The sequence below is a fragment of the Raphanus sativus genome, chromosome 3 (assembly GCF_000801105.2).
Source record: "Raphanus sativus cultivar WK10039 chromosome 3, ASM80110v3, whole genome shotgun sequence".
Lineage (NCBI taxonomy): Eukaryota > Viridiplantae > Streptophyta > Magnoliopsida > Brassicales > Brassicaceae > Raphanus > Raphanus sativus.
Genome location: NC_079513.1, coordinates 2,258,136 through 2,277,741, shown reverse-complemented (window position 1 = coordinate 2,277,741; position 19,606 = coordinate 2,258,136). Strand labels below are relative to the sequence as shown.

Sequence of the window (19,606 nt, the reverse complement as noted above, 5' to 3'; positions counted from 1 at the left end):
TGAACCAAAAAACTGATTTGAACTTGAATCTAAATTTTTAAATATCTAATTGGATCTAAATGTTTAGAACATGGGAGATCCAGATACGAAAGAAATTGATTCAAAACCTGACTTGAAGATACGAATACCTAGCCCTAAAAAATACTATAATCTTCAATTTATTAATTACTAATTAGTTGATCGAACTTAATATTAACGGCAAATTACATATCATTTGACAATCCAAATTCTTCTTTCCTTTATTTTTTCATTTTTTTGCTTACGTATAAAGCTTTTTTTTCGAACGGCACGTATAATATATAGAGTTATTATTATTTTTTTTTTTGAACACACATACTTTCATTAATAAAAGAGAGGAAGCCCGGCCCAAAGCAGTTCGTGGGCTTTTAAACAAAGGAGTAGTTTCTGATGGAGGCCTTGGCCAACCCATCAGCTTCCTCGTTTTGTGATCGAGGGATGAAACAAAGAAACGACGATACAAACAAAGAAAGGAGATGATCGATATCCGCAAGGATGCCATAGATTTCCTTCTGGAGCTGTTTGTTGTTGATAGCTTGGATAAACGTTAGACTGTCGGAGCGCACTTCGATAGAAGAGATCCCAAGTGTTGCTGTCGATTGAAGAGCCGATCTGATGGCTAGTGCTTCTGCCATCAGAGGGGAGGAGACAAAATCATGTGTCTGTGATTCCTTGTAGTATATGATACCCTGATTGTCCTTGAAGATCCATGCAAGTCCTGTGCGCAGAGTTCTTTGATCCCAAGAGGCGTCCGTGAAGCAGATCGTCGAACCATTAGGGCGGAGGCGTTGATTGTTCTTGCTCTGGTGACCGACAGGCCTGGCGGAGGTAATCTGTGGTTTGATTACCTTAGCTTGAGCTATGTTCCATTCTCTCGACAAGACCAACCCTTTTGTGGCAATTTCTGCAGGTGGTGTTCTTCGATTCTCAAAGATGAGTTGGTTACGGGCCAACAAAGCGTCCAGCATATCCATGGGAGTATGGGACCTGTGATTCCTGTCGGTGGGAGGCAGACGATGTTTCTGAAGCGGGTTAGGGCCAGCGTTACAGATTCCAATTCAGCTATGTGAACTGATGTTGATTTGGAATCCGTTCCCAAACCTCCAAAGCAAAAGGGCATGAGAAGAAAATGTGGGTAATCGTCTCTTGACCATTGCAGTGAGGGAAGGCGACGTCTGCTGTGACTCCTCTTCTTTGTAGATTCTCTCCTATAGGTAGTGCGTTTCAGATACTTGACCACATAAACATCTTTACCTTAGAGGAGAAATGCCCAGACCATACATCTTTAAACCATTTGAACTCATCGTTAGCTTGTGTACTGATGTGTGTAGGCGTTGGGATGAAGGCAGAGTTGTAGCCGCTTTTTGTTTGTATTCTCCATTGGGTGATGAGCGCCAGATGAAAGAGTCATCTGCTCCCAGCAAGCTCGGCTTTATGCATTGGATCTGATCAGTAAGCTCAGGTAAGAGGGACATGATTCTTTCTTTGTTCCATTTAAGCTCTGACGTTAGCAAGTCTGATACTCGAAGGTCGCTGGCATCTTCCTTGATAGGTCCATACGGTCGTAGGTCCTCTCTAGTTGATATCCAGGAATCATTCCAGATCTTAGTGGACTCCCCATTGCCTATAACTTTCCCTAGGTGGTTCCTTAGCAGGTCTCTTCCAGAGTTATTATTTCTAATTATTTCTAATATATATTGTCTTTATGGGCTTAAATATATTCTTCAATATATTTTCTCTTTTACTAAGCTCTAAATAAGTTTTTTAGAAACATGGGCTTAACTTTTCACAGCTTTATGGGCTTACATATTGTTATTAATCCATCTACTGCTCAATCTCAACGAATCAAAAAAATAAAAGCATATTTTATTTGCCTACAATATTTTTTAATTAAATTATATTTCACCTAAAGAAAGCAAAAAAGCATTTATTTGTTAAAAACAAATAAAAATAAAATCAGTTTCAGTTTCTGCTACCACACTTTCTCTTCCACAGTTTCGTTATCTAGTCTAGATATTATTTTACGCTAGGGATTAGGAAGATCTCTCGTCGCTTCTCTCTCCATCTCTCACTCATAGCCATGGCTGCTTTCACTTGTACCTCTCGTCCTCCCGTCTCCCTCCGTTCGGAGGCAAGAATCGCATCCTCACCATCCGCTTCACTCTCTGCTCGGCGAATCTTCACCGTGTCACCCGACTCAGCAGGATTGAGAATCCGTCTTTCCCAGTCTCCAGCTTCGTTGACCTCTAAGGTTCCTCGACCACGAAGAAGAGGTGTCGTCTGTGAAGCTCAAGAAACTACTACAGATAGTATGTCCTCACTCTCTACTCTTCTTGTTCGATTTGGTTTTTATCTATCTGTTTACTCACTTAATTCGAACTTGATTTATAAACCGGTAACGGGTTTACCGGTTAGATCGCAGGTCCGGGATGAATATTAAAAAAAATCGGTTTAGTCAGATTAACGATACTCAATCTTGTTTTTTGTTTATTGATGATCAACAATAGTAGTTACAATAGTCAACGACACCACATGGGACTCTCTAGTTCTCAAGGCGGACGGGCCTGTATTGGTTGACTTTTGGGCTCCATGGTGTGGACCTTGCAAAATGATTGACCCACTCGTGAACGAGCTAGCAAGAGAGTACACCGGGAAGGTCAAGTTCTACAAACTGAACACGGACGACTCTCCTTCAACCCCAAGCAAGTACAATGTCAGAAGCATCCCAACGATCATGATCTTTGTCAATGGCGAGAAGAAAGATGCTATCATTGGTGCAGTGCCTAGATCCACACTCACATCTAGCATTGACAAGTTCTTGCAATGAGACTACACTGTGAGTATGTGAGATCTGTGTCTTGCCCCCCCCCCCCCCCCCCCTCTGTGTACTCATTCTCTCTGTAATTTGTAGCTATTTGCTTCTTCCATTGTATCTTTTCTTCATCACTGAACATCTAGACATGGATAAATAATATGATGTCATGTTTTTATGTTATTTTACTGTCGGTTAAAGACATCGCAGATCAATCTGGAACACACGCTAAGCTTTTGACACAGATTCTAAAACTCGTCGTATTAATGATTGCATTCTACGACCGCTTTTTGTACGCAAAGAGACTACAGATTGGTTGAATATGTTCTTAGGCAGATAATTTAAAAAGCTGGAAAAAAAAATCCGGCAAAAGATATATCCTTTCAAAATATTTTTAAAATTTTTGTGTGTAACCAATTTATGGAAAAGGATGTAATTAGGACAAAATGAATGAAAGGCGAAAGAATTGAATGTTCTTGGACTGATCCATAGTTCTCGACAATGTTTCTTGGATTGTTCTACTTCTTTGCATTATTGAGTTCATCACGCTCACTCTGTTCACAAGTTTCCTTTCAAGTTGGAGGTGTGATGGAGTTCTTTGATACATTAAATTTGGATCTTAATCTACTGTCAAGTTAATATTGGCTATTGTAATATTTTATATTCAATTCCAAAGAACCGATTTACACTTTATTTATACGAGATCGATATCAAGATAAAACAATCAATGATTAAAAACTAAAAAATGTAAAAATCAAGTAACAAGTATGGTTTGGGGGGTTTTAGATGATTAAGAATGCTAGCCTAGAGTGATTTAATTTAATCGGGTGTCAAACAGATGTAAGTCAAATAATTATTTAAGTGAGTCTAGAACTTGGTACACATGGATAGAATAGCCCACGGTCGTGGAACTTCACTTTTTGTCAATCGATTTTAGTACCTAAATTGTCGTTTGGACTGAGACGCGATGAAAAACATTAAGATAAAGTCCGATTTGTTCACAAAATATCTACTTACGTTGGTTATAGATGCAATGTTCATTCATTCAAAAAAATATAACACTTTTGATGAATAGATTAAGCCTAAATTTATATACTAAGTGATCAGTTTAGAATAAACATTAAAAATTATGATTATTGAAAACAATTGATTTATAACTTATTTATGTCTATTTCACGGATCTAACACCCTAACACCTTAGACTAAGTAAGCTGGCTACTCAGTTATGAAGCAAAAACATCACTACAATTATAAAAGAAATAGAAATATGGTTCATGGCGTTCTTCTCTAAGGCGAGAAAGAGATGCTTCTCTCTATACAAGGTATGACATTGCAACAAATGAAAAGCTCTAAAGTCTTCTTTTCTCTTTGAAAACCAGCTCAGAAAATAAAGAGAAAGAGAAAAAGAAGATATATGAAGGTCACTAGAGGCTGTGAGAAAAAAAAATATAGGGAAACTAGGGCAATCTCGAAATAATATTGTGGTTTCCTTAAATATCGCGAGCAGTTGAGCGGCTGCTCCGTTCAGAATCACCCATCATGCTGCTCCGTTCGGTTTCTCCACAGGAAAATTGTAATTTTCATACATTTTTCTTCATGCACCCTTCCGAAGCTCCACAATCTAATCCAGATCTGAAATGATTCGAAAAAATAAGAAAGACTCGATAAAGAATTGAAAATCAATTGGAAAATATATATACAAGATGTCAGAACACCATATATATCATTCTTCACCAATCCTAGATTCACGGATCTTCTCTACATCGGTGTATATATTTGTATGAATCCATAGATTGAGAAGAACGCCACCAGAGGATATTTTATTCTTCATCTTGCTGCTACATGGAGTACTATTGAACTAGTTAGGAGCACTGTCTTTTATTTGATCCAAAGTCGATTAGCTCCCAATCCATGTAGCCTTTGTGAATGATATGCTTAAAAATGATACAGCCCTAAAGGGGGAGTGTCAAACTGAGATTATCAGTCGAAAGCAAGAAAATATCTTGCAAGCACAGCCATCTGAAGACCACAATACATGTTTGCTTTGATTTTTACCCATTTCCATGATCACTATTTCAATCTCGGATTGATTAAAAAGCACATGCGCATTAACAAAAAAAGGTAAAAACATTCTTCACATTAAAATTGAAATATAAAAGTACTTCCGACATAATAAATAAACAAACTATATTGTCAGGGGCGAATCTAGACCATTGAAGTAATATGTGCACTATTGATTGTAAAAAGATAAAAATGCTTTAGGTAAGGGACGAAACCTGAGAAATAAAGGGTACATAAACTTCTTATTACTATCTTTGACCAAAAAAAAAAAAACTTCTTATTACTATCAGTGCTAATGTAACTTTGATATTTAACCATGTAAAATTTTGGATATAATTGTGTGTGCATGTGCCCCATACCCTAAGCCCTGGCTTCGCTACTGTATATTGCTAACGAGCAAGATGTGGATGGGAATAGGCATCTACATCTAGCCACCACAATGTGGCGGCATAGAGCTACTCCTTGCCTTACTGGACAAAACCATGTTCATACAAAACTATAGTGGCTCAACTTCCTGGATTTTGCCCGACCTGAATCACTACATCTTTATGAAGGTATGTCTAAGTTCCAGTAATAACATTACTTTTTAAATTATCTACACATCAATATTTACTCATAGGTTTAAGTATAGAAGTTGACATTGATAGTTCTAGTACACGGCACTTTCAAATAGATGTTCCTCAGAAATTAAACATGATGAAAAGTACTATGTGCCCCCAACTCATTACTTTTTTACATCCCCTAAGTATAAGCATGCATGAAAATAAAATTCATACGTATTACAATCACATTTTTTCCACAGAAACACTAATTTGACCATGATGAAGAATGTCATTTTGACTATAAAGTATGATATAAGAACTAATAACCATATCAAATGTACATATCAATATCCCACACCAAGGTTTACTACTCTGATCTTAGGGTTGTTGTGGTCGAGCCAGGGCCGGCTCAAGAAAATTTTGGGTCCTTGGCAAAATGGTTAAAATATTTTTTTTTACATATATCCCAGGTTCTAAAATGCGGCCGATTTGAACGACTGCGTTTAAATGCTAATCGGCAAGCAACCGTAGCGTTTAGTACAAAATCGATAAAAATTGGATTTCAAACCAACATCATTTTTTTCCTGATTTACAAGTTTAAAATCATGTATTAAGTTCGAAATCTATTATAAATGAGTTAAACTAAGAGAAACGAGTTAAAACGGTCAAGAATTGCGAAAAATGTCAGACTCGAAATTGTAGGGTTTGTGTTCGACAGGAACAATGGAAGAAGATTAGGACATTAATATCTTTCCGCGCTCATTAATGAAAAAGGGAAAAAAATAGCCAAAACGTGTACACCAAAAATCGAACTTGTGATCTATAGCCTACCCAAGTGCACCTACCCGCTGGACTACGACACATAATAATGTTTTTAGCACAAATAATAATATATAGTAAAACAGGTTAAATCAAAGGGAATTTGCATCCGGTACACATAGCTTTATCCATAATTAAGTAAATGCCTCAAATCCCACATAATGGTGCTTCCATTGCTACAGTAAAATTGTCACATCATGTGCACTTAGCTAATTTCATAACTTTTTTTTGGTTTCCAGCAAATTGATTCTAAAATAAATTCCCGACTAATCTCCGATTAATTTCTGATTTTTTTTCAATTCGCTAGGCGAACACCGACCGCACGCGTAACGCGTAGCGTATTACCGAACATGGCATATATCTATGGTAACCTAAAAATGTTGGACCATTATCTTTAACTTTTTTTACAAAAGTTGAGCCTTTTCAGTATTATTTATACAAAAAAAATTGGTTCCTAGAGCCCAAGCCCCTTTGACCATCCTCCTAACCCGGGGTCGAACAATTTATCATGTACTACTCTTGATATAGTGATGGATGTTTGGTACTTTGGAGGAACATGAAGTTCTTGATCTAGTGTGGTGTCTTCTATTTTTTAATATTCTCATCAGTTGCCACATGTTTGTCTTACTATTCACTTCTTGAGTGTAAGGATAGTCAAAGAAATGTAATTTTTATTTGTTGGGATTTATCTCGTTTGGAGGACTATCTTTTCTCAGATGAAATGCAAAGTTAATAGACATGATTTGCATGTGAATAGTTAAACCCATGGGTAGGAAATTTCCTTTTGTAGAACGTTTGGAGAAATCTCTCCCATAACAAGCAAATTTCAAGTTTCTCATGTACATTTGTCAAAGTAACCGTTGACAATGTTAGCTATAAGTAGTTCTGTATTACATCATGAGAAACAAAAATATTGATCACATAATGTTTATCTTTTGAGCAGTAGTACGTAGAGTGTCCCGATACATAGACCACGACAAACTCGAAATACGCTTTTAAAAGGAAGCAAATCCAATAGAATTAGAAGTACAAAACAGATTCTTTAATCCCTACCAATCAACTAGCATATGCATGGTGTCCAAATGAGTTTAAGCTTCCAAGGATAATAAAAAAACGTAGAAACGTAAAAAACTAGTTAATTATAAACGTAAACAGATTAGTTTATATCACTAGTTCTAGGTTTGGGAATAGTAGCATATTTTTTTAGTATTTGTAATTTACTTCTTACTTCACAGATATCTGATTTGGTTCGTAAAAACATGGATATTCGGTTATTCAGATTTGCATCCGATTTTTTTTTAATATTACGGATACTTCATCCACTTTGTTCAATACACGAATATTTACAGATACTTCATCCACTTTGTTCAATACAAATAAATCTAGAATTAATAATACCAAATTATATTTTAGAAATATCTTTTAATATAATAAAAATATAAAGTAAAATTAAAGAAACTATATGTTTTATAAATTTTAAAAATTACTAATTTTTCTTGTAAATTTTTTTTTAGAAAATTTTAGTTTCTTATAAAGATTTTATATTCTTTTTTTAATTTAATATTTTATAAGTAACTTTTAAAATAGATTTTAGTAAACTATTAAATAATAATTATATAATATTATAAATTTAAAACTCTATATTTAATCATAGATATACATCTATTGTATAAAAGTTGAAGCCGATCGGATATCCATCTCTAATTTTTTAGTATTTATGATTTGCTTCGGTTTTAATAGATATTGATTTTTAGTATTTCTTTTGCTTTAGAGACTACGAATATCCGGATTTTGTTTGAATCCAATCAAAACAAATAACGAATCGAATCAAAATTAACAAATAAAATATCCAAACTAGTTTGGTTTTTTATATTTCACAAGCCTACAAATTTTCAAAAGCTTAAACTTTACTATTTAATATGTAAGTGGTTGAATCTCTCTTCAAATTTTGAACATGCAGTATTTTTTGGAAATAACTAACAATAAAAGTATATAAAACGGTTTTGTTAATTAAATTAGTGATAGTAAATTAATATGAACCATTGCTTATTAGTTATTAACTTCTTATTGAAAACTGTCAACAATAAACCATCATTGTTAGAAGATTCAACACTCCAAGTGGACTATTTTAATCACTTATCTTTTCACTTTTAAGATAAAATGATGTATTCTAGTCACTTTTACCTACCTCTGGATGAATAGCCACGCTGTCTAACAGTGACACCTTAGTTTAAAAATGAGTAACAGCGCATTCATTGGAAAACGTAAGCTATTCCACTATCGATCTTTTTACTTCTTCTTTTTTGTCAAACATATTAGAGTGGTCTATATTCTACTTTAGTGGGGGATTTAGATAAAATTTTACTACAAAAAATTTATAAGAAAACATTACAAAAGTAATTCCTCATTAGTTATAATAGGTTAATGGATAAATGAAAATTGAACCTGAAATGTATAACATCACTAGTCACTTGATCGAAATTTCATTTTAAAAACAATATGTTTAGATCTGTTGTTTCTTTCTCCCATATAACGTGGAGTCAAACTAGTCAAACGAGTTTCGTTCGAAGCACATAAACAAACATTTTTCTTCTTCCCTCTAAAACAAAGTTTCTATTACAAATGAATATTTAATTATAATAAAAAAGAAGAAAGAAATAGTATTATCTTTAAACTCTTTCTCTATCCCGCTCTCTTCCACAGACAGTCCCTTTGCACAGAAGCGAATTGACTATACATTTACTCTCTCGATCTGTCTTAGGCTACCTTTTTGCTCCTCTCCCAAAAGCTCATTTTTGAAAGGTTTTTTTTTCTTTGAAGAATTGTCTGGAGCGTAGTAAGTTCTCTGCGTACTCTTGTCTCCATCTTCACCGGTTTAGTTTTTTTTTTCTTTTTCTGAGATGTGTTGTTATTGATACGCTAAGCTAGCTGCATTGTTTGTTGTTCGGTCTGTACAGATTGTGTTCTTGAAAAATTCTCTAGTTCTTATAGCTTTTTGATAAACATTTGCATTGGTTGTGAGTGGTCTTCTCTTTTATGAATGGATCCATACGGTTTCCTTTGAATGTTTAGTTTTGGAGATCTTGAAGCTCTAAATCATAGATCTATTTGTTTCTTAGAAGAAATAGTTTATTACTTTTTTCAAAAAGAAAATCAAAATAACTTAAGGTTCAAAAGAAACAAATTAAGTTGTAAATTTGACCTTTGAATCTAAATGAAAAAGTTTGAAACTTAAATGTAACCTCTTTGGTTTGGAGATCCAATTTCTCTGGAGCAATACTTGCAGTGAAGAAAAGGTCTATTAACAATAAATTATCAGTGTCTCATAATTAGATAAAACTTTATTTAAAAAGAATAATTATATTAACTTCTTTTTTTCTGGGACTACAGTTTCTCTGAATTGAATTTTTATAAACTAAACTATATTTCCACTGTTTTTACTAAACAATGTTTTATAAGTTATTTTTTTTGGTTTCAGTTAGATGATGATTTTAGTTTATAATGTAAAACTTATTGATTTTATGTTTATCATCAATTTTATTTTTCAAAAAAAATAATTATTGATTGAAATCTTTGAATTTTTTTTTTGTGAAACTATTGAATTCTTTGACTAGGTAATTTATGCTATCTGTTTTGAAGAAGTCAGAAATTCAATGTATTCTTAATTTGTAAATAGAAATAACTTATGGAATATGTTTGTTAGATCATTCTTTCTCCCATATTTCATGGAATCATCAAACTAGTCAACGAGTTTGATTGGAAGTACATAAGTAGAAACACTGTCTTTCTAAAAACAAAGACTGTCCATGTTTAAGCTGTATATAAATCTCTTTTCGTGTGTGCGTAGATACTATTTTGAATGTGGTTTAGTTGGACATTGATCTCTAAGTTCTGTCTTAAACTGTAATCTATTTTTGTAAGATCATTCTCTCTCCCTTATTTCATGGAATCATCAAATTAATCAACGAGATTAATTGGAAGTACTTAAATAAAAACATTTGCTCTTTCTATAAAAAAAATCCTGTCCATGCTTAAATCTCTATATAGACACGTCTGTATTTAAGCTGGTTATAAACCTCTTCTCATCTGCATAAATACTAGTTTGTATGTGCTTAAGCTAAACATTGATCTCTAAGTTCTGCCTTACACGGTAAGTTTTTTTTTTACCATCGTACCATTGACATTGACTTTAAATCTAACAGTTCCAGTGATGATGATGATGATGTGGTACTGAGAAGGAGGTTGGAACTGGATCGTCTCAAAGCGTTTCAATCATGAGCAAGGAGAATGATGTTTCTGGCAACACCATACCGCTCCATGATCGCCCTCTCACTCGTGCTTACACTAAGCTGATAACATCCTCAGAAGTGGCTGCTACAACACAGAGTCTAGGACATGTCGTTAGAGCAAACACAAAGAGAGCAGCCTTGGATGAGAAGAACGCCAATGCACCTAAGAAGCGAGCTGTTCTTAAGGATATCACAAACGAGAATCCACCAAAGGTTAAACACACACAATACTGCTTGCTTCTTTAATCATATTTTATATCAAATAATGATGACAATATTATGTTACTGTCCATTTAGTTAGAGAACATCAAGCAGATAGAGAAGGTGACATGTTCTGCTGTATCCACTGTGGCAAGTACTCTGAAAGTCATTGACATTGATTCAGATCACGAAGATCCTCTACTCTGTAGTCTTTACGCACCTGAAATCTACCACAACATGCGTGTTGCAGAGGTAAACAAAAATATCTTACAAAAGTTGCATTTTGAGGCATCTGATTCTTAAAGACTTTTGTCTACGCCTAGCAGCTTCAACGCAGACCATTTCCTGATTATATGAAAAGGACACAAAGAGATGTGACTCAGACAATGAGAGGAATACTAGTTGATTGGCTTGTAGAGGTTAGTCTTTTTAGATCTTTTCTTTTAAACTTTTTTTTATTTATTTATTTTGGTAAAAATTTTCTGGTAAACTTGTTGCTAAGTTTTAAAGTTTTGTTCCGAAAAAATTTCAGGTCTCTGAGGAATACAAACTTGTACCGGACACTCTCTACCTCACAGTGTATCTCATAGATTGGTTTCTCCATGGGAACTACATTGAAAAAGAGAGGCTTCAACTGCTCGGCGTCACTTGTATGTTAATTGCTTCGTAAGTTTATAATCTCTTCCCCCTTCAAAAAAAAAAAAAATGCTGGTCACGTAGGCAACATCTAAAAGAGAGTTTGGTGTTGTTTCTTGAAATGTTTTAAAGAAAATACGAGGAGATCTTTGCGCCAGGCATTGAGGAGTTCTGCTTCATAACTGATAGCACTTACACAAAGGATCAGGTCTTGGAGATGGAGAGCCAAGTACTAAAGCACTTTAGCTTCCAGATTTACACACCCACTTCAAAAACATTCCTCAGGTAACTGTGAAAACACTTCAGATGTTTTATTAGTCTTTTTGGTGATTCTAATTTCCATTTTTTTTTTTTGCAGGAGGTTTCTGCGAGCAGCTCTTGCTTCTGATCTGCAGAAACCAAGTGTCGAGATGGAGTTTCTGGCGAACTATCTCATGGAACTGACTTTATTAGACTATGAGTTCTTGAAGTTCCTTCCTTCGGTCATCGCTGCTTCTGCTGTTTTTCTTGCTAAGTGGACACTGAACCAATCAAGCCATCCTTGGGTCTGTTCTCTCTTTGTTTTTGTTATGACAAATCTTGAATCTTGAACCTCACAGTTTTTTTTCTTTCATTTTTTTTGTCCAGAATCCAACTCTTGAGCATTACACAACGTTCAAAGCCTCAGACCTCAAAGCATCTGTTCACGCCTTGCAAGATCTGCAGCTTAACACCAAAGGGTGCTCCTTAACCTCTATACGTGTGAAGTACAAGCAAGAGAAGGTAAACGTTCAAAATAAAATCAAGTTGGTACTTGTAGATTTTTGTTACTTTACACATTTATTTTTACTACAGTTTAAATCCGTGGCGGTTTTATCTTCTCCGGAGCTACCTGACAAGCTATTCTGAATAGAGACTAAACCGAGCGGTTCAACTCCTAACCGACGAATATGCAACTTAGAAACGGATGTGGATTGATTGGCCCTCCCTCATTTATCTGTTTATCTTTTTTTGTAACATCCTTCATTTATCTGTTATTCTATTAAATAAAACGGTAACTTTTTCACGGTCTGGATTTTATTTAATATCCAGTAACCGGATTAGTTAGTGTTGTTCGTTTATTCCGGTTTAGTGTAGACTTGTTTGGTTTTTTGAAACCGATATTATATTAATCGTACCGATGTACTGGCCGTTTCTGGTTGAGAAACATTACAATATTTCTAAATAGTATCATTTTAACATTTTTTCTTGTCATTTTAAAATTTCAATGTAACATTTATCTTAATATCAGTTACAAACACCATTAATTTTATAAATAATTTTACTTATCTCAAATATTATTAGTTGAATAGGTGTAATTAATAAGACTATTAATAAATTTTAATTATTTTCATAATACATGTGAAATATTAAAGTGACAAATTAAGATCTGATCCGCGGGATGAATATTATATATACAAATTATTTTATGTAATATTATTTTTGCATTTCTATATATTTAAAACAATAAATATATACTGAATAGTTGAGAAATTAGTAATTATTACATATATAATTAGCGCAAACACAAATCAAATAGTCACTCTAGTTTATTACAGTCATTTTATGATAAATAAGTCTAAACAATCAATTTATATATTTTAAATTTATATAAATATACTATATTTTTAGTTTGGCTATCTTATGATTATAGATAAAAAAATTTAATTCTACCACAAATTTGATACCATTTTTCATATTTACCATTAATGAATAACTATTTTCATAAATACCTTAAATTTTTTGATAAAATAACATTAAGCTATTTTTTTGTATATTTATAAAACATATATAAACCTAACTCCAACGCCTTAATACTAAACCCTAAATAGTAATCACTAAAGTTTAAACCCAAACGTTAGTATATTTTTTGAAAAATAGTATTTTTCAAAAGTGGTATTTAACTTGTTGTATTTTAAACAATTTCTCATGATTATATGTATGTTTTATAAACAAATTTGAAATAATTGATAACATAATTTTCAATGTAGGAAGTTTAATAGTTATAGTAATTTATAATTGTTTTAATAAATATATATATATATATATATTAATCTGAATATCTATTAAATGAGTCTCAATTTATATAGTTTTGTAGTTATTTGTATTTTTATTTTTAAAAATTAAAATATTGATCATAAAATTTTCTATGTAGGAATTTTAATGGTATTAGTTATTTATAGTCGTTTTACAAGTTCAAAATATAACATCTACATAAAAATCTAAATTTTATTCTATGGTTAACGTGATTGTTTAATTTATTTTAATAATATAAAATTAAAAAATAAATAATATATAAATTATTATTAAATCTTTATTATCCAAAATCATTAATTGTCATATATATTTTAATCATATTAGGTAATACCTAGCTTTAATTATAAGAAAAGAATGAAGAATATTAATAATTAATTTTATACTTAATTTTATACTTATATAGTTTAATAAAAAGATAGTATATGTCTTAACAAATTTTAAATCATTAATAAAATAATTTTCAATGTAGGTTTTTAATAGTTATTGTAATTTGTAATTGTTTGATATATATATATATATATATATATATATATATATATATATTAATCTGAATATCTATTAAATAAGACTTTCTAATTCATATGGTTTCATAATTATTTTTATTTTCTTATAACAAAAAAATAAACTACAGATCATTAGTGATTCACTACCAACCCATTTCTCTAAGGGAAATTTTCAATTCTACAACAAGTTTGATACATCTTTTTTAGATTTACCATTAATGATGAGTATTTTCATAAATTTCTTAAATTTGTGATAAAATAACACTAAGCTAATTTTTATAAATATTTATAAAACAATTATGAACCTAATTGCAACCTATTAATACCAAACCCTAAATAATAATCAATAAAGCCATCCTAAACCAAAATGTTAGTATATTTTTGATTGAGTGTATTTTTGAAAAGTGCTATTTAACTTGTGGTCTTTAAAACAAATTTTATTTCTCTAAAGATTCTAAAAATCATTCTAATGATGACATATATCATAACTCAAATGTTATAATGCTCTCAAATAATATATAATTGATCAGATTTTTTGCCGTGTATCAATATCTGTGTTCGATATTTTTTATTTCATATCAAACTCGATATTTAAATTTCTGTTCAACACTAAATGCAATGGTATGCTCAGGTAGACACATCGTGTATTCTATGCAATCACCCAATGGAAACTCGAAACCACTTATTTTTTGAGTGTCCCTACTCTGAAGAAATTTGGAAAGGACTCGCAAAAAATATTATGGGTACGAGATATACCAGTGACTGGAATCTTCTGATTTCTCTTCTAGTTGATGGAAGTTGGGACAAGACCACTCTTGTAACACCCGTCACCTCCTATCGGGAGAACAGCGTGCCAATAACAATATTTCATATAATAAAAGCCCATATACCCAATTGCACTCACCCAAAGCCCAAAATAAAATCCGAAATAAAATCCCAGTAGCACCAATCCGTCCAAATATCATATACTCGTCTGTCTCACCTGAAATGGGGAAGAAAGAGGGGTGAGCAACAGGGGAGTCACTCAGTGAGGTATGGGATGCTAAACCCGAAGTTCATTGACTTGGAAATAGCACTCTGAATAAATATAATTTAAAACTAATACATAACAAACACTGCACCTAAAGTACCCAAAGATCAAACAATGGTCCTAGCGACCGGCCCACTAACAGGCCCAAACCCACCGAATATATGCTCGGCAACACACGCCCGGAGACGATTTATCGACCAACAGCTATGATCAACCGGTCGACTAAAGCTGACCGTAACCAACACAAAACCCGGCCTACAGATAGAACTCTCTGTACCCGGAAAAATCCCATACACAATCATAATAAATAAATATTATATTAATAATTTTATAATATATCAGTTCTAAAATGAAACAATCAAAGTTGAACCATCTAGACCTTTATATCCGATTTAAACAAAGAACCTAAATTATCAAGCAGATTCCAATCAGACATCAGATTGACTCAATTCACAAAGACGAATACATATTAGAACTAAATTATGTTTATTCGAAATCATATGCCGTGTACGAGAAATTACGAGAATAACCCTCACCTTAGCCAATTTCGACTATTGATCCGGAAATACCCAAACGAATATGTCTCTCAGTCTAGGCTTTAGCTGAATTATTTACCAAATAATTCAGCACCTAAATTCCTGTGCATGACATGTCACGTTATGGTTTATTCATAATGGTTGCTTGCAATACAAGAAACAGATGATGAAGACACTTTAACCTTCACGGCTTGAGTAGAAATGATGGATCTTAGACTCGGGTGGCTCACAACTTAACTCCATAACCGGTGGTGATGATAATATGACGTGCTGACATAGAAAACATAATGGGGGAAGCATGGCTGGTGGGAGACAAAATAGAGCTGGTGACCGGAGGTGAGTGGCGAGAAGACGATGCCGGTGATTTGTGATGACTACGGCAGCAAGTACGAGGCTCTCCGGTGACTTGCGATCATGGCAATCATGTACGGCACGGCATGGATCACGGGTGATGATGGTGACTAGATCAAACTCCGGTGACTCTAGGCTCATGGCAGTGTGGTGGTGGTGATACGTGGTGGCTCCGGTTTCACTTTCTCTTCTCGTTTTGGTGACGTTTCACAACAAAGACGATCCCAACAATGGTGGCTTCTCGGGTACGATCTCTAACAAGAGATGGTGCATGTGATGATAACGTTAATGATCACGGCATGTCTCTCCGGTGGACTGAGATGACTGAAGACGTTGAGCCGTTAGTTCACAAGCGCAAGTGCTGGTGACCATCGGAGGTGATACGGCCATGAACAAAAGCTGACTACCGGTGGCTTATGGTGAGATGATGCGCTAGCTTGGAGAATAAAGCAGAGGGTGTAGCAATAAGATGACGAAGTGGAGGTGGTGATTGTGGTGAACGGTGCGTCTCGTTTCCTCCGTAGTCAACACACGGATACAAGAAGGACGAAGAGATGGGGATTGATCATGAAGAAGTAGAGAAGATGGACATGGTGGTGAAGCTTATTCTCTTCCACGATCTAAAAGGAAATGGAGGCTGAGCTTTGGGGAAACAATTATATATGTATACACATACACACGGTTAGGGTTAAAAGGAAAATCGATGGCTTGGTTTCTTTTTAAACAAATGGTTTGGTTGAGACCAAATTAATTAAAAAGAAGATCAAACCAACCGGTTAAGAAAACCGGGTCGTTACAATTTTTCCCCACTAACAAGGAATTCGTCCCCGAATTCAAATGCTGAGTCGACTGTCCATTACCATACTAAAAGAACTCTTAATCTTCCTTGACCAACAAATTTTGACCGACATGGTCATCATTCTTTGAACCTTTTTAATTTGCTGATCCATAGTTTCCAATGGTTGACTGTGTGCAGACAAAATTTTTGCCAAAGTCCATTGGCTGCTGCTGCAAAATGAGCTTTGGCTCTGCATGACTTTTTTTTTAAAAAATGATACATGGAGCATGTCATAGAAGTCTTACAACTCTATTGATAAGCCCAAACAATAAGCACTGCGTCAATCCGTTCCAAAATAAGATATGGTCTCATATATTTTGGTTTTGTTTTTTTTTTTTTTTTTTTTTTTACAAGCTAAGCACAAGTCCTGAAGATGCCTCTCGAGTTTAACTTAGTAAAACGGTCCATGATCGCTCATACATTATTCTTCATGAAACTTTCCTTCCATAGTCCTATAAGGAAACCCACGTAACATTATCCCATTTCCATTATGGAAGAAGTAAATTGGGTGATATAATTCCATAAATATTTGATGTTCTGTTTTTATATGACATGGCAACAAAATGTAGATCTATCCTTCTTTTTGCCATTGATGATAACACTTCAGATCTCAGTACCTCTTAGGTGTCAGCCACTATGAACTTGTAGTAATCTTTTCTGAATATACCGAAACTCCAACTTCTGAAACACATGACCCAAAAAATCCAATTTTTTTTTTGCCAGAAACTACTAGCAACCAACTAATTCTCTCCAAGTTTTTCTAACAAAATCCATAAATGCTCTGCATGCTCCTCTCTGTTCTAAGAATAAATCAGGATGTAGTCGATGAATACAATCGCGCGCTTATCCAAGTGGTCAAAAAGATATCATTCATAAGATTCATGAATTCTAACAGTGCATTCGGGAATCCAATTGAAATCACCACGAATTCATAATATCCATAATATGTATGAAAAACCGCCTCCGTACATGCTCCTCAGCTATATCAACCTGATACCAAGTCAATCTTAGAAAACCCATAAAGCTGCAACTATCCCAACAACTCTTCGATTTGCGGAAGTGTACTTATTTTGATGGTTACCTTCTTCAAATCTCAGTAGACGATACAAGCCGTGAAACTCTCATCTTTCTTCGGCAAAATAATACTGGTGCTTCTTTTTGTGAAGTAATACGTATGGCGAACCCCTTATCTGATAGTTCTTCTAACTGTTCTTTTTTTTTAACTCAACAATATTTTCTGGTGCTAGACGGTATGCAGCTCGTGAATTTGGTGTTGTCCCTAGTTCCAGCTCATTCTTAAGAGCGTCTCCTCCGGCTGTTGGTGGCCCTTCTAAAAGCCTCAAATACATTTTCATACTCTGCAATAACAAGAAGATCCTGCAACTCATGTTGTCCAGCATTATTAGCCATCGAAATGGTCGCCAAAATTCATCTGCTCCTCTGTCCAATAACTCCTCCACATGTAGTATGACGGCCATAAAATCCACACTACTTGATATCTCGACAACCAGTCCATCTCAAGAATGACATCATAAAAGCTCAAACTACATCTCTGACGCCTCTCTGAATAACTCGATATCTCCAAGCACAACAAGTAAAACTCAATGCATATAAATAGCTCCGAACGTCCTATGCCAACTGTCTAAACTGACACATCTCTGAAATGATCACACAACCAAAAATTGGCAAACATGCCAAGTGTAACTCCAATATCAACACAACGCAACCGGCGCACCCCCAGTCCAAAAGCGATCACCACGAGTTTCAAACAAAGTGTACATCCAAAAAAAATAAACCAACATACTCGTACACAAAAACCACATGCCAACCAATGGCTCATACCTCAAATCACATAACACACTACATCAGAAACTCGTGGAGCGATGGCATGAAAATAGGTGGTGGCTGAAACGTCACATATCCACTCTCGAAAAACCTCGAAATAATGATTGAAGAAACCGCTAAACCTCTGAGCAAACTGACAAACTGACATCATTCATCTGCTGAACATCTGGCTAGAACTCTTCTATCCGAAGGGTGAATGACGATGATTTTACTCATCGGCATAAAATGAGACAATTGAATTAGTAATCACTAGACAGAATGGTGCTAAAAAAATTTCTAAAAAAAAACTCTTTTTATAATTACTATTTATTATATATATTTTTTGAAAACATTGAAAACTGAATCCCCTAATCGCCATCCCGGGACAGAACCGGGACAGAAACTGGCTCTGATACCAAATTGTAACACCCGTCACCTCCTATCGGGAGAACAGTGCCAATAACAATATTTCATATAATAAAAGCCCATATACCCAATTGCACTCACCCAAAGCCCAAAATAAAATCCGAAATAAAATCCCAGTAGCACCAATCCGTCCAAATATCATATACTCGTCTGTCTCACCTGAAATGGGGAAGAAAGAGGGGTGAGCAACAGGAGAGTCACTCAGTGAGGTATGGGATGCTAAACCCGAAGTTCATTGACTTGGACATAGCACTCCGAATAAATATAATTTAAAACTAATACATAACAAACACGGCACCTAAAGTACCCAAAGATCAAACAATGGCCCTAGCGACCGGCCCACTAACAGGCCCAAACCCACCGAATATATGCTCGGCAACACACGCCCGGAGACGATTTATCGACCAACAGCTATGATCAACCGGTCGACTAAAGCTGACCGTAACCAACACAAAACCCGGCCTACAGATAGAACTCTCTGTACCCGGAAAAATCCCATACACAATCATAATAAATAAATATTATATTAATAATTTTATAATATATCAGTTCTAAAATGAAACAATCAAAGTTGAACCATCTAGACCTTTATATCCGGTTTAAACAAAGAACCTAAACTATCAAGCAGACTCCAATCAGACATCAGATTGACTCAATTCACAAAG

The 19,606-nt window shown here is 34.4% G+C and overlaps 3 protein-coding genes across 3 annotated transcripts; 2 read left to right on the top strand and 1 right to left on the bottom strand.

The window, feature by feature from the left end:
• Positions 1–386: 386 nt before the first annotated feature.
• Positions 387–992, bottom strand: LOC108844851 (uncharacterized). Its single transcript, XM_018618140.1, has one exon. The coding sequence runs from the start codon at positions 990–992 to the stop codon at positions 387–389; it is 606 nt and encodes a 201-aa protein (XP_018473642.1).
• A 991-nt stretch (positions 993–1,983) lies between these two features.
• LOC108844243 (thioredoxin M2, chloroplastic) lies at positions 1,984–3,013 on the top strand. Its single transcript, XM_018617463.2, has 2 exons — positions 1,984–2,327; positions 2,526–3,013. Exons 1-2 carry the CDS (start codon positions 2,099–2,101, stop codon positions 2,843–2,845), a joined length of 549 nt encoding a protein of 182 aa, XP_018472965.1. The 5' UTR covers positions 1,984–2,098; the 3' UTR covers positions 2,846–3,013.
• Positions 3,014–8,942: 5,929 nt separating this feature from the next.
• On the top strand, positions 8,943–12,548 carry LOC108846049 (cyclin-A2-4). The gene is made up of 9 exons (XM_018619256.2): positions 8,943–9,088; positions 10,455–10,754; positions 10,839–10,994; positions 11,069–11,161; positions 11,275–11,408; positions 11,511–11,663; positions 11,737–11,923; positions 12,006–12,140; positions 12,213–12,548. Exons 2-9 carry the CDS (start codon positions 10,527–10,529, stop codon positions 12,264–12,266), a joined length of 1,140 nt encoding a protein of 379 aa, XP_018474758.2. The 5' UTR covers positions 8,943–9,088; positions 10,455–10,526; the 3' UTR covers positions 12,267–12,548.
• The last annotated feature ends 7,058 nt before the right edge of the window (positions 12,549–19,606 follow it).

Coding starts and splice junctions, on each gene's coding strand:
- LOC108844851 (XM_018618140.1), bottom strand. CDS start 992: ATGGATATGCTGGACGCTTTGTTGGCCCGTAACCAACTCATCTTTGAG.
- LOC108844243 (XM_018617463.2), top strand. CDS start 2,099: ATGGCTGCTTTCACTTGTACCTCTCGTCCTCCCGTCTCCCTCCGTTCG. Junction 2,328..2,525: donor TCAAGAAACTACTACAGATA/GTATGTCCTCAC, acceptor GATCAACAATAG/TAGTTACAATAGTCAACGAC.
- LOC108846049 (XM_018619256.2), top strand. CDS start 10,527: ATGAGCAAGGAGAATGATGTTTCTGGCAACACCATACCGCTCCATGAT. Junction 11,162..11,274: donor TAGTTGATTGGCTTGTAGAG/GTTAGTCTTTTT, acceptor AAAAAATTTCAG/GTCTCTGAGGAATACAAACT. Junction 11,924..12,005: donor ACCAATCAAGCCATCCTTGG/GTCTGTTCTCTC, acceptor TTTTTTGTCCAG/AATCCAACTCTTGAGCATTA.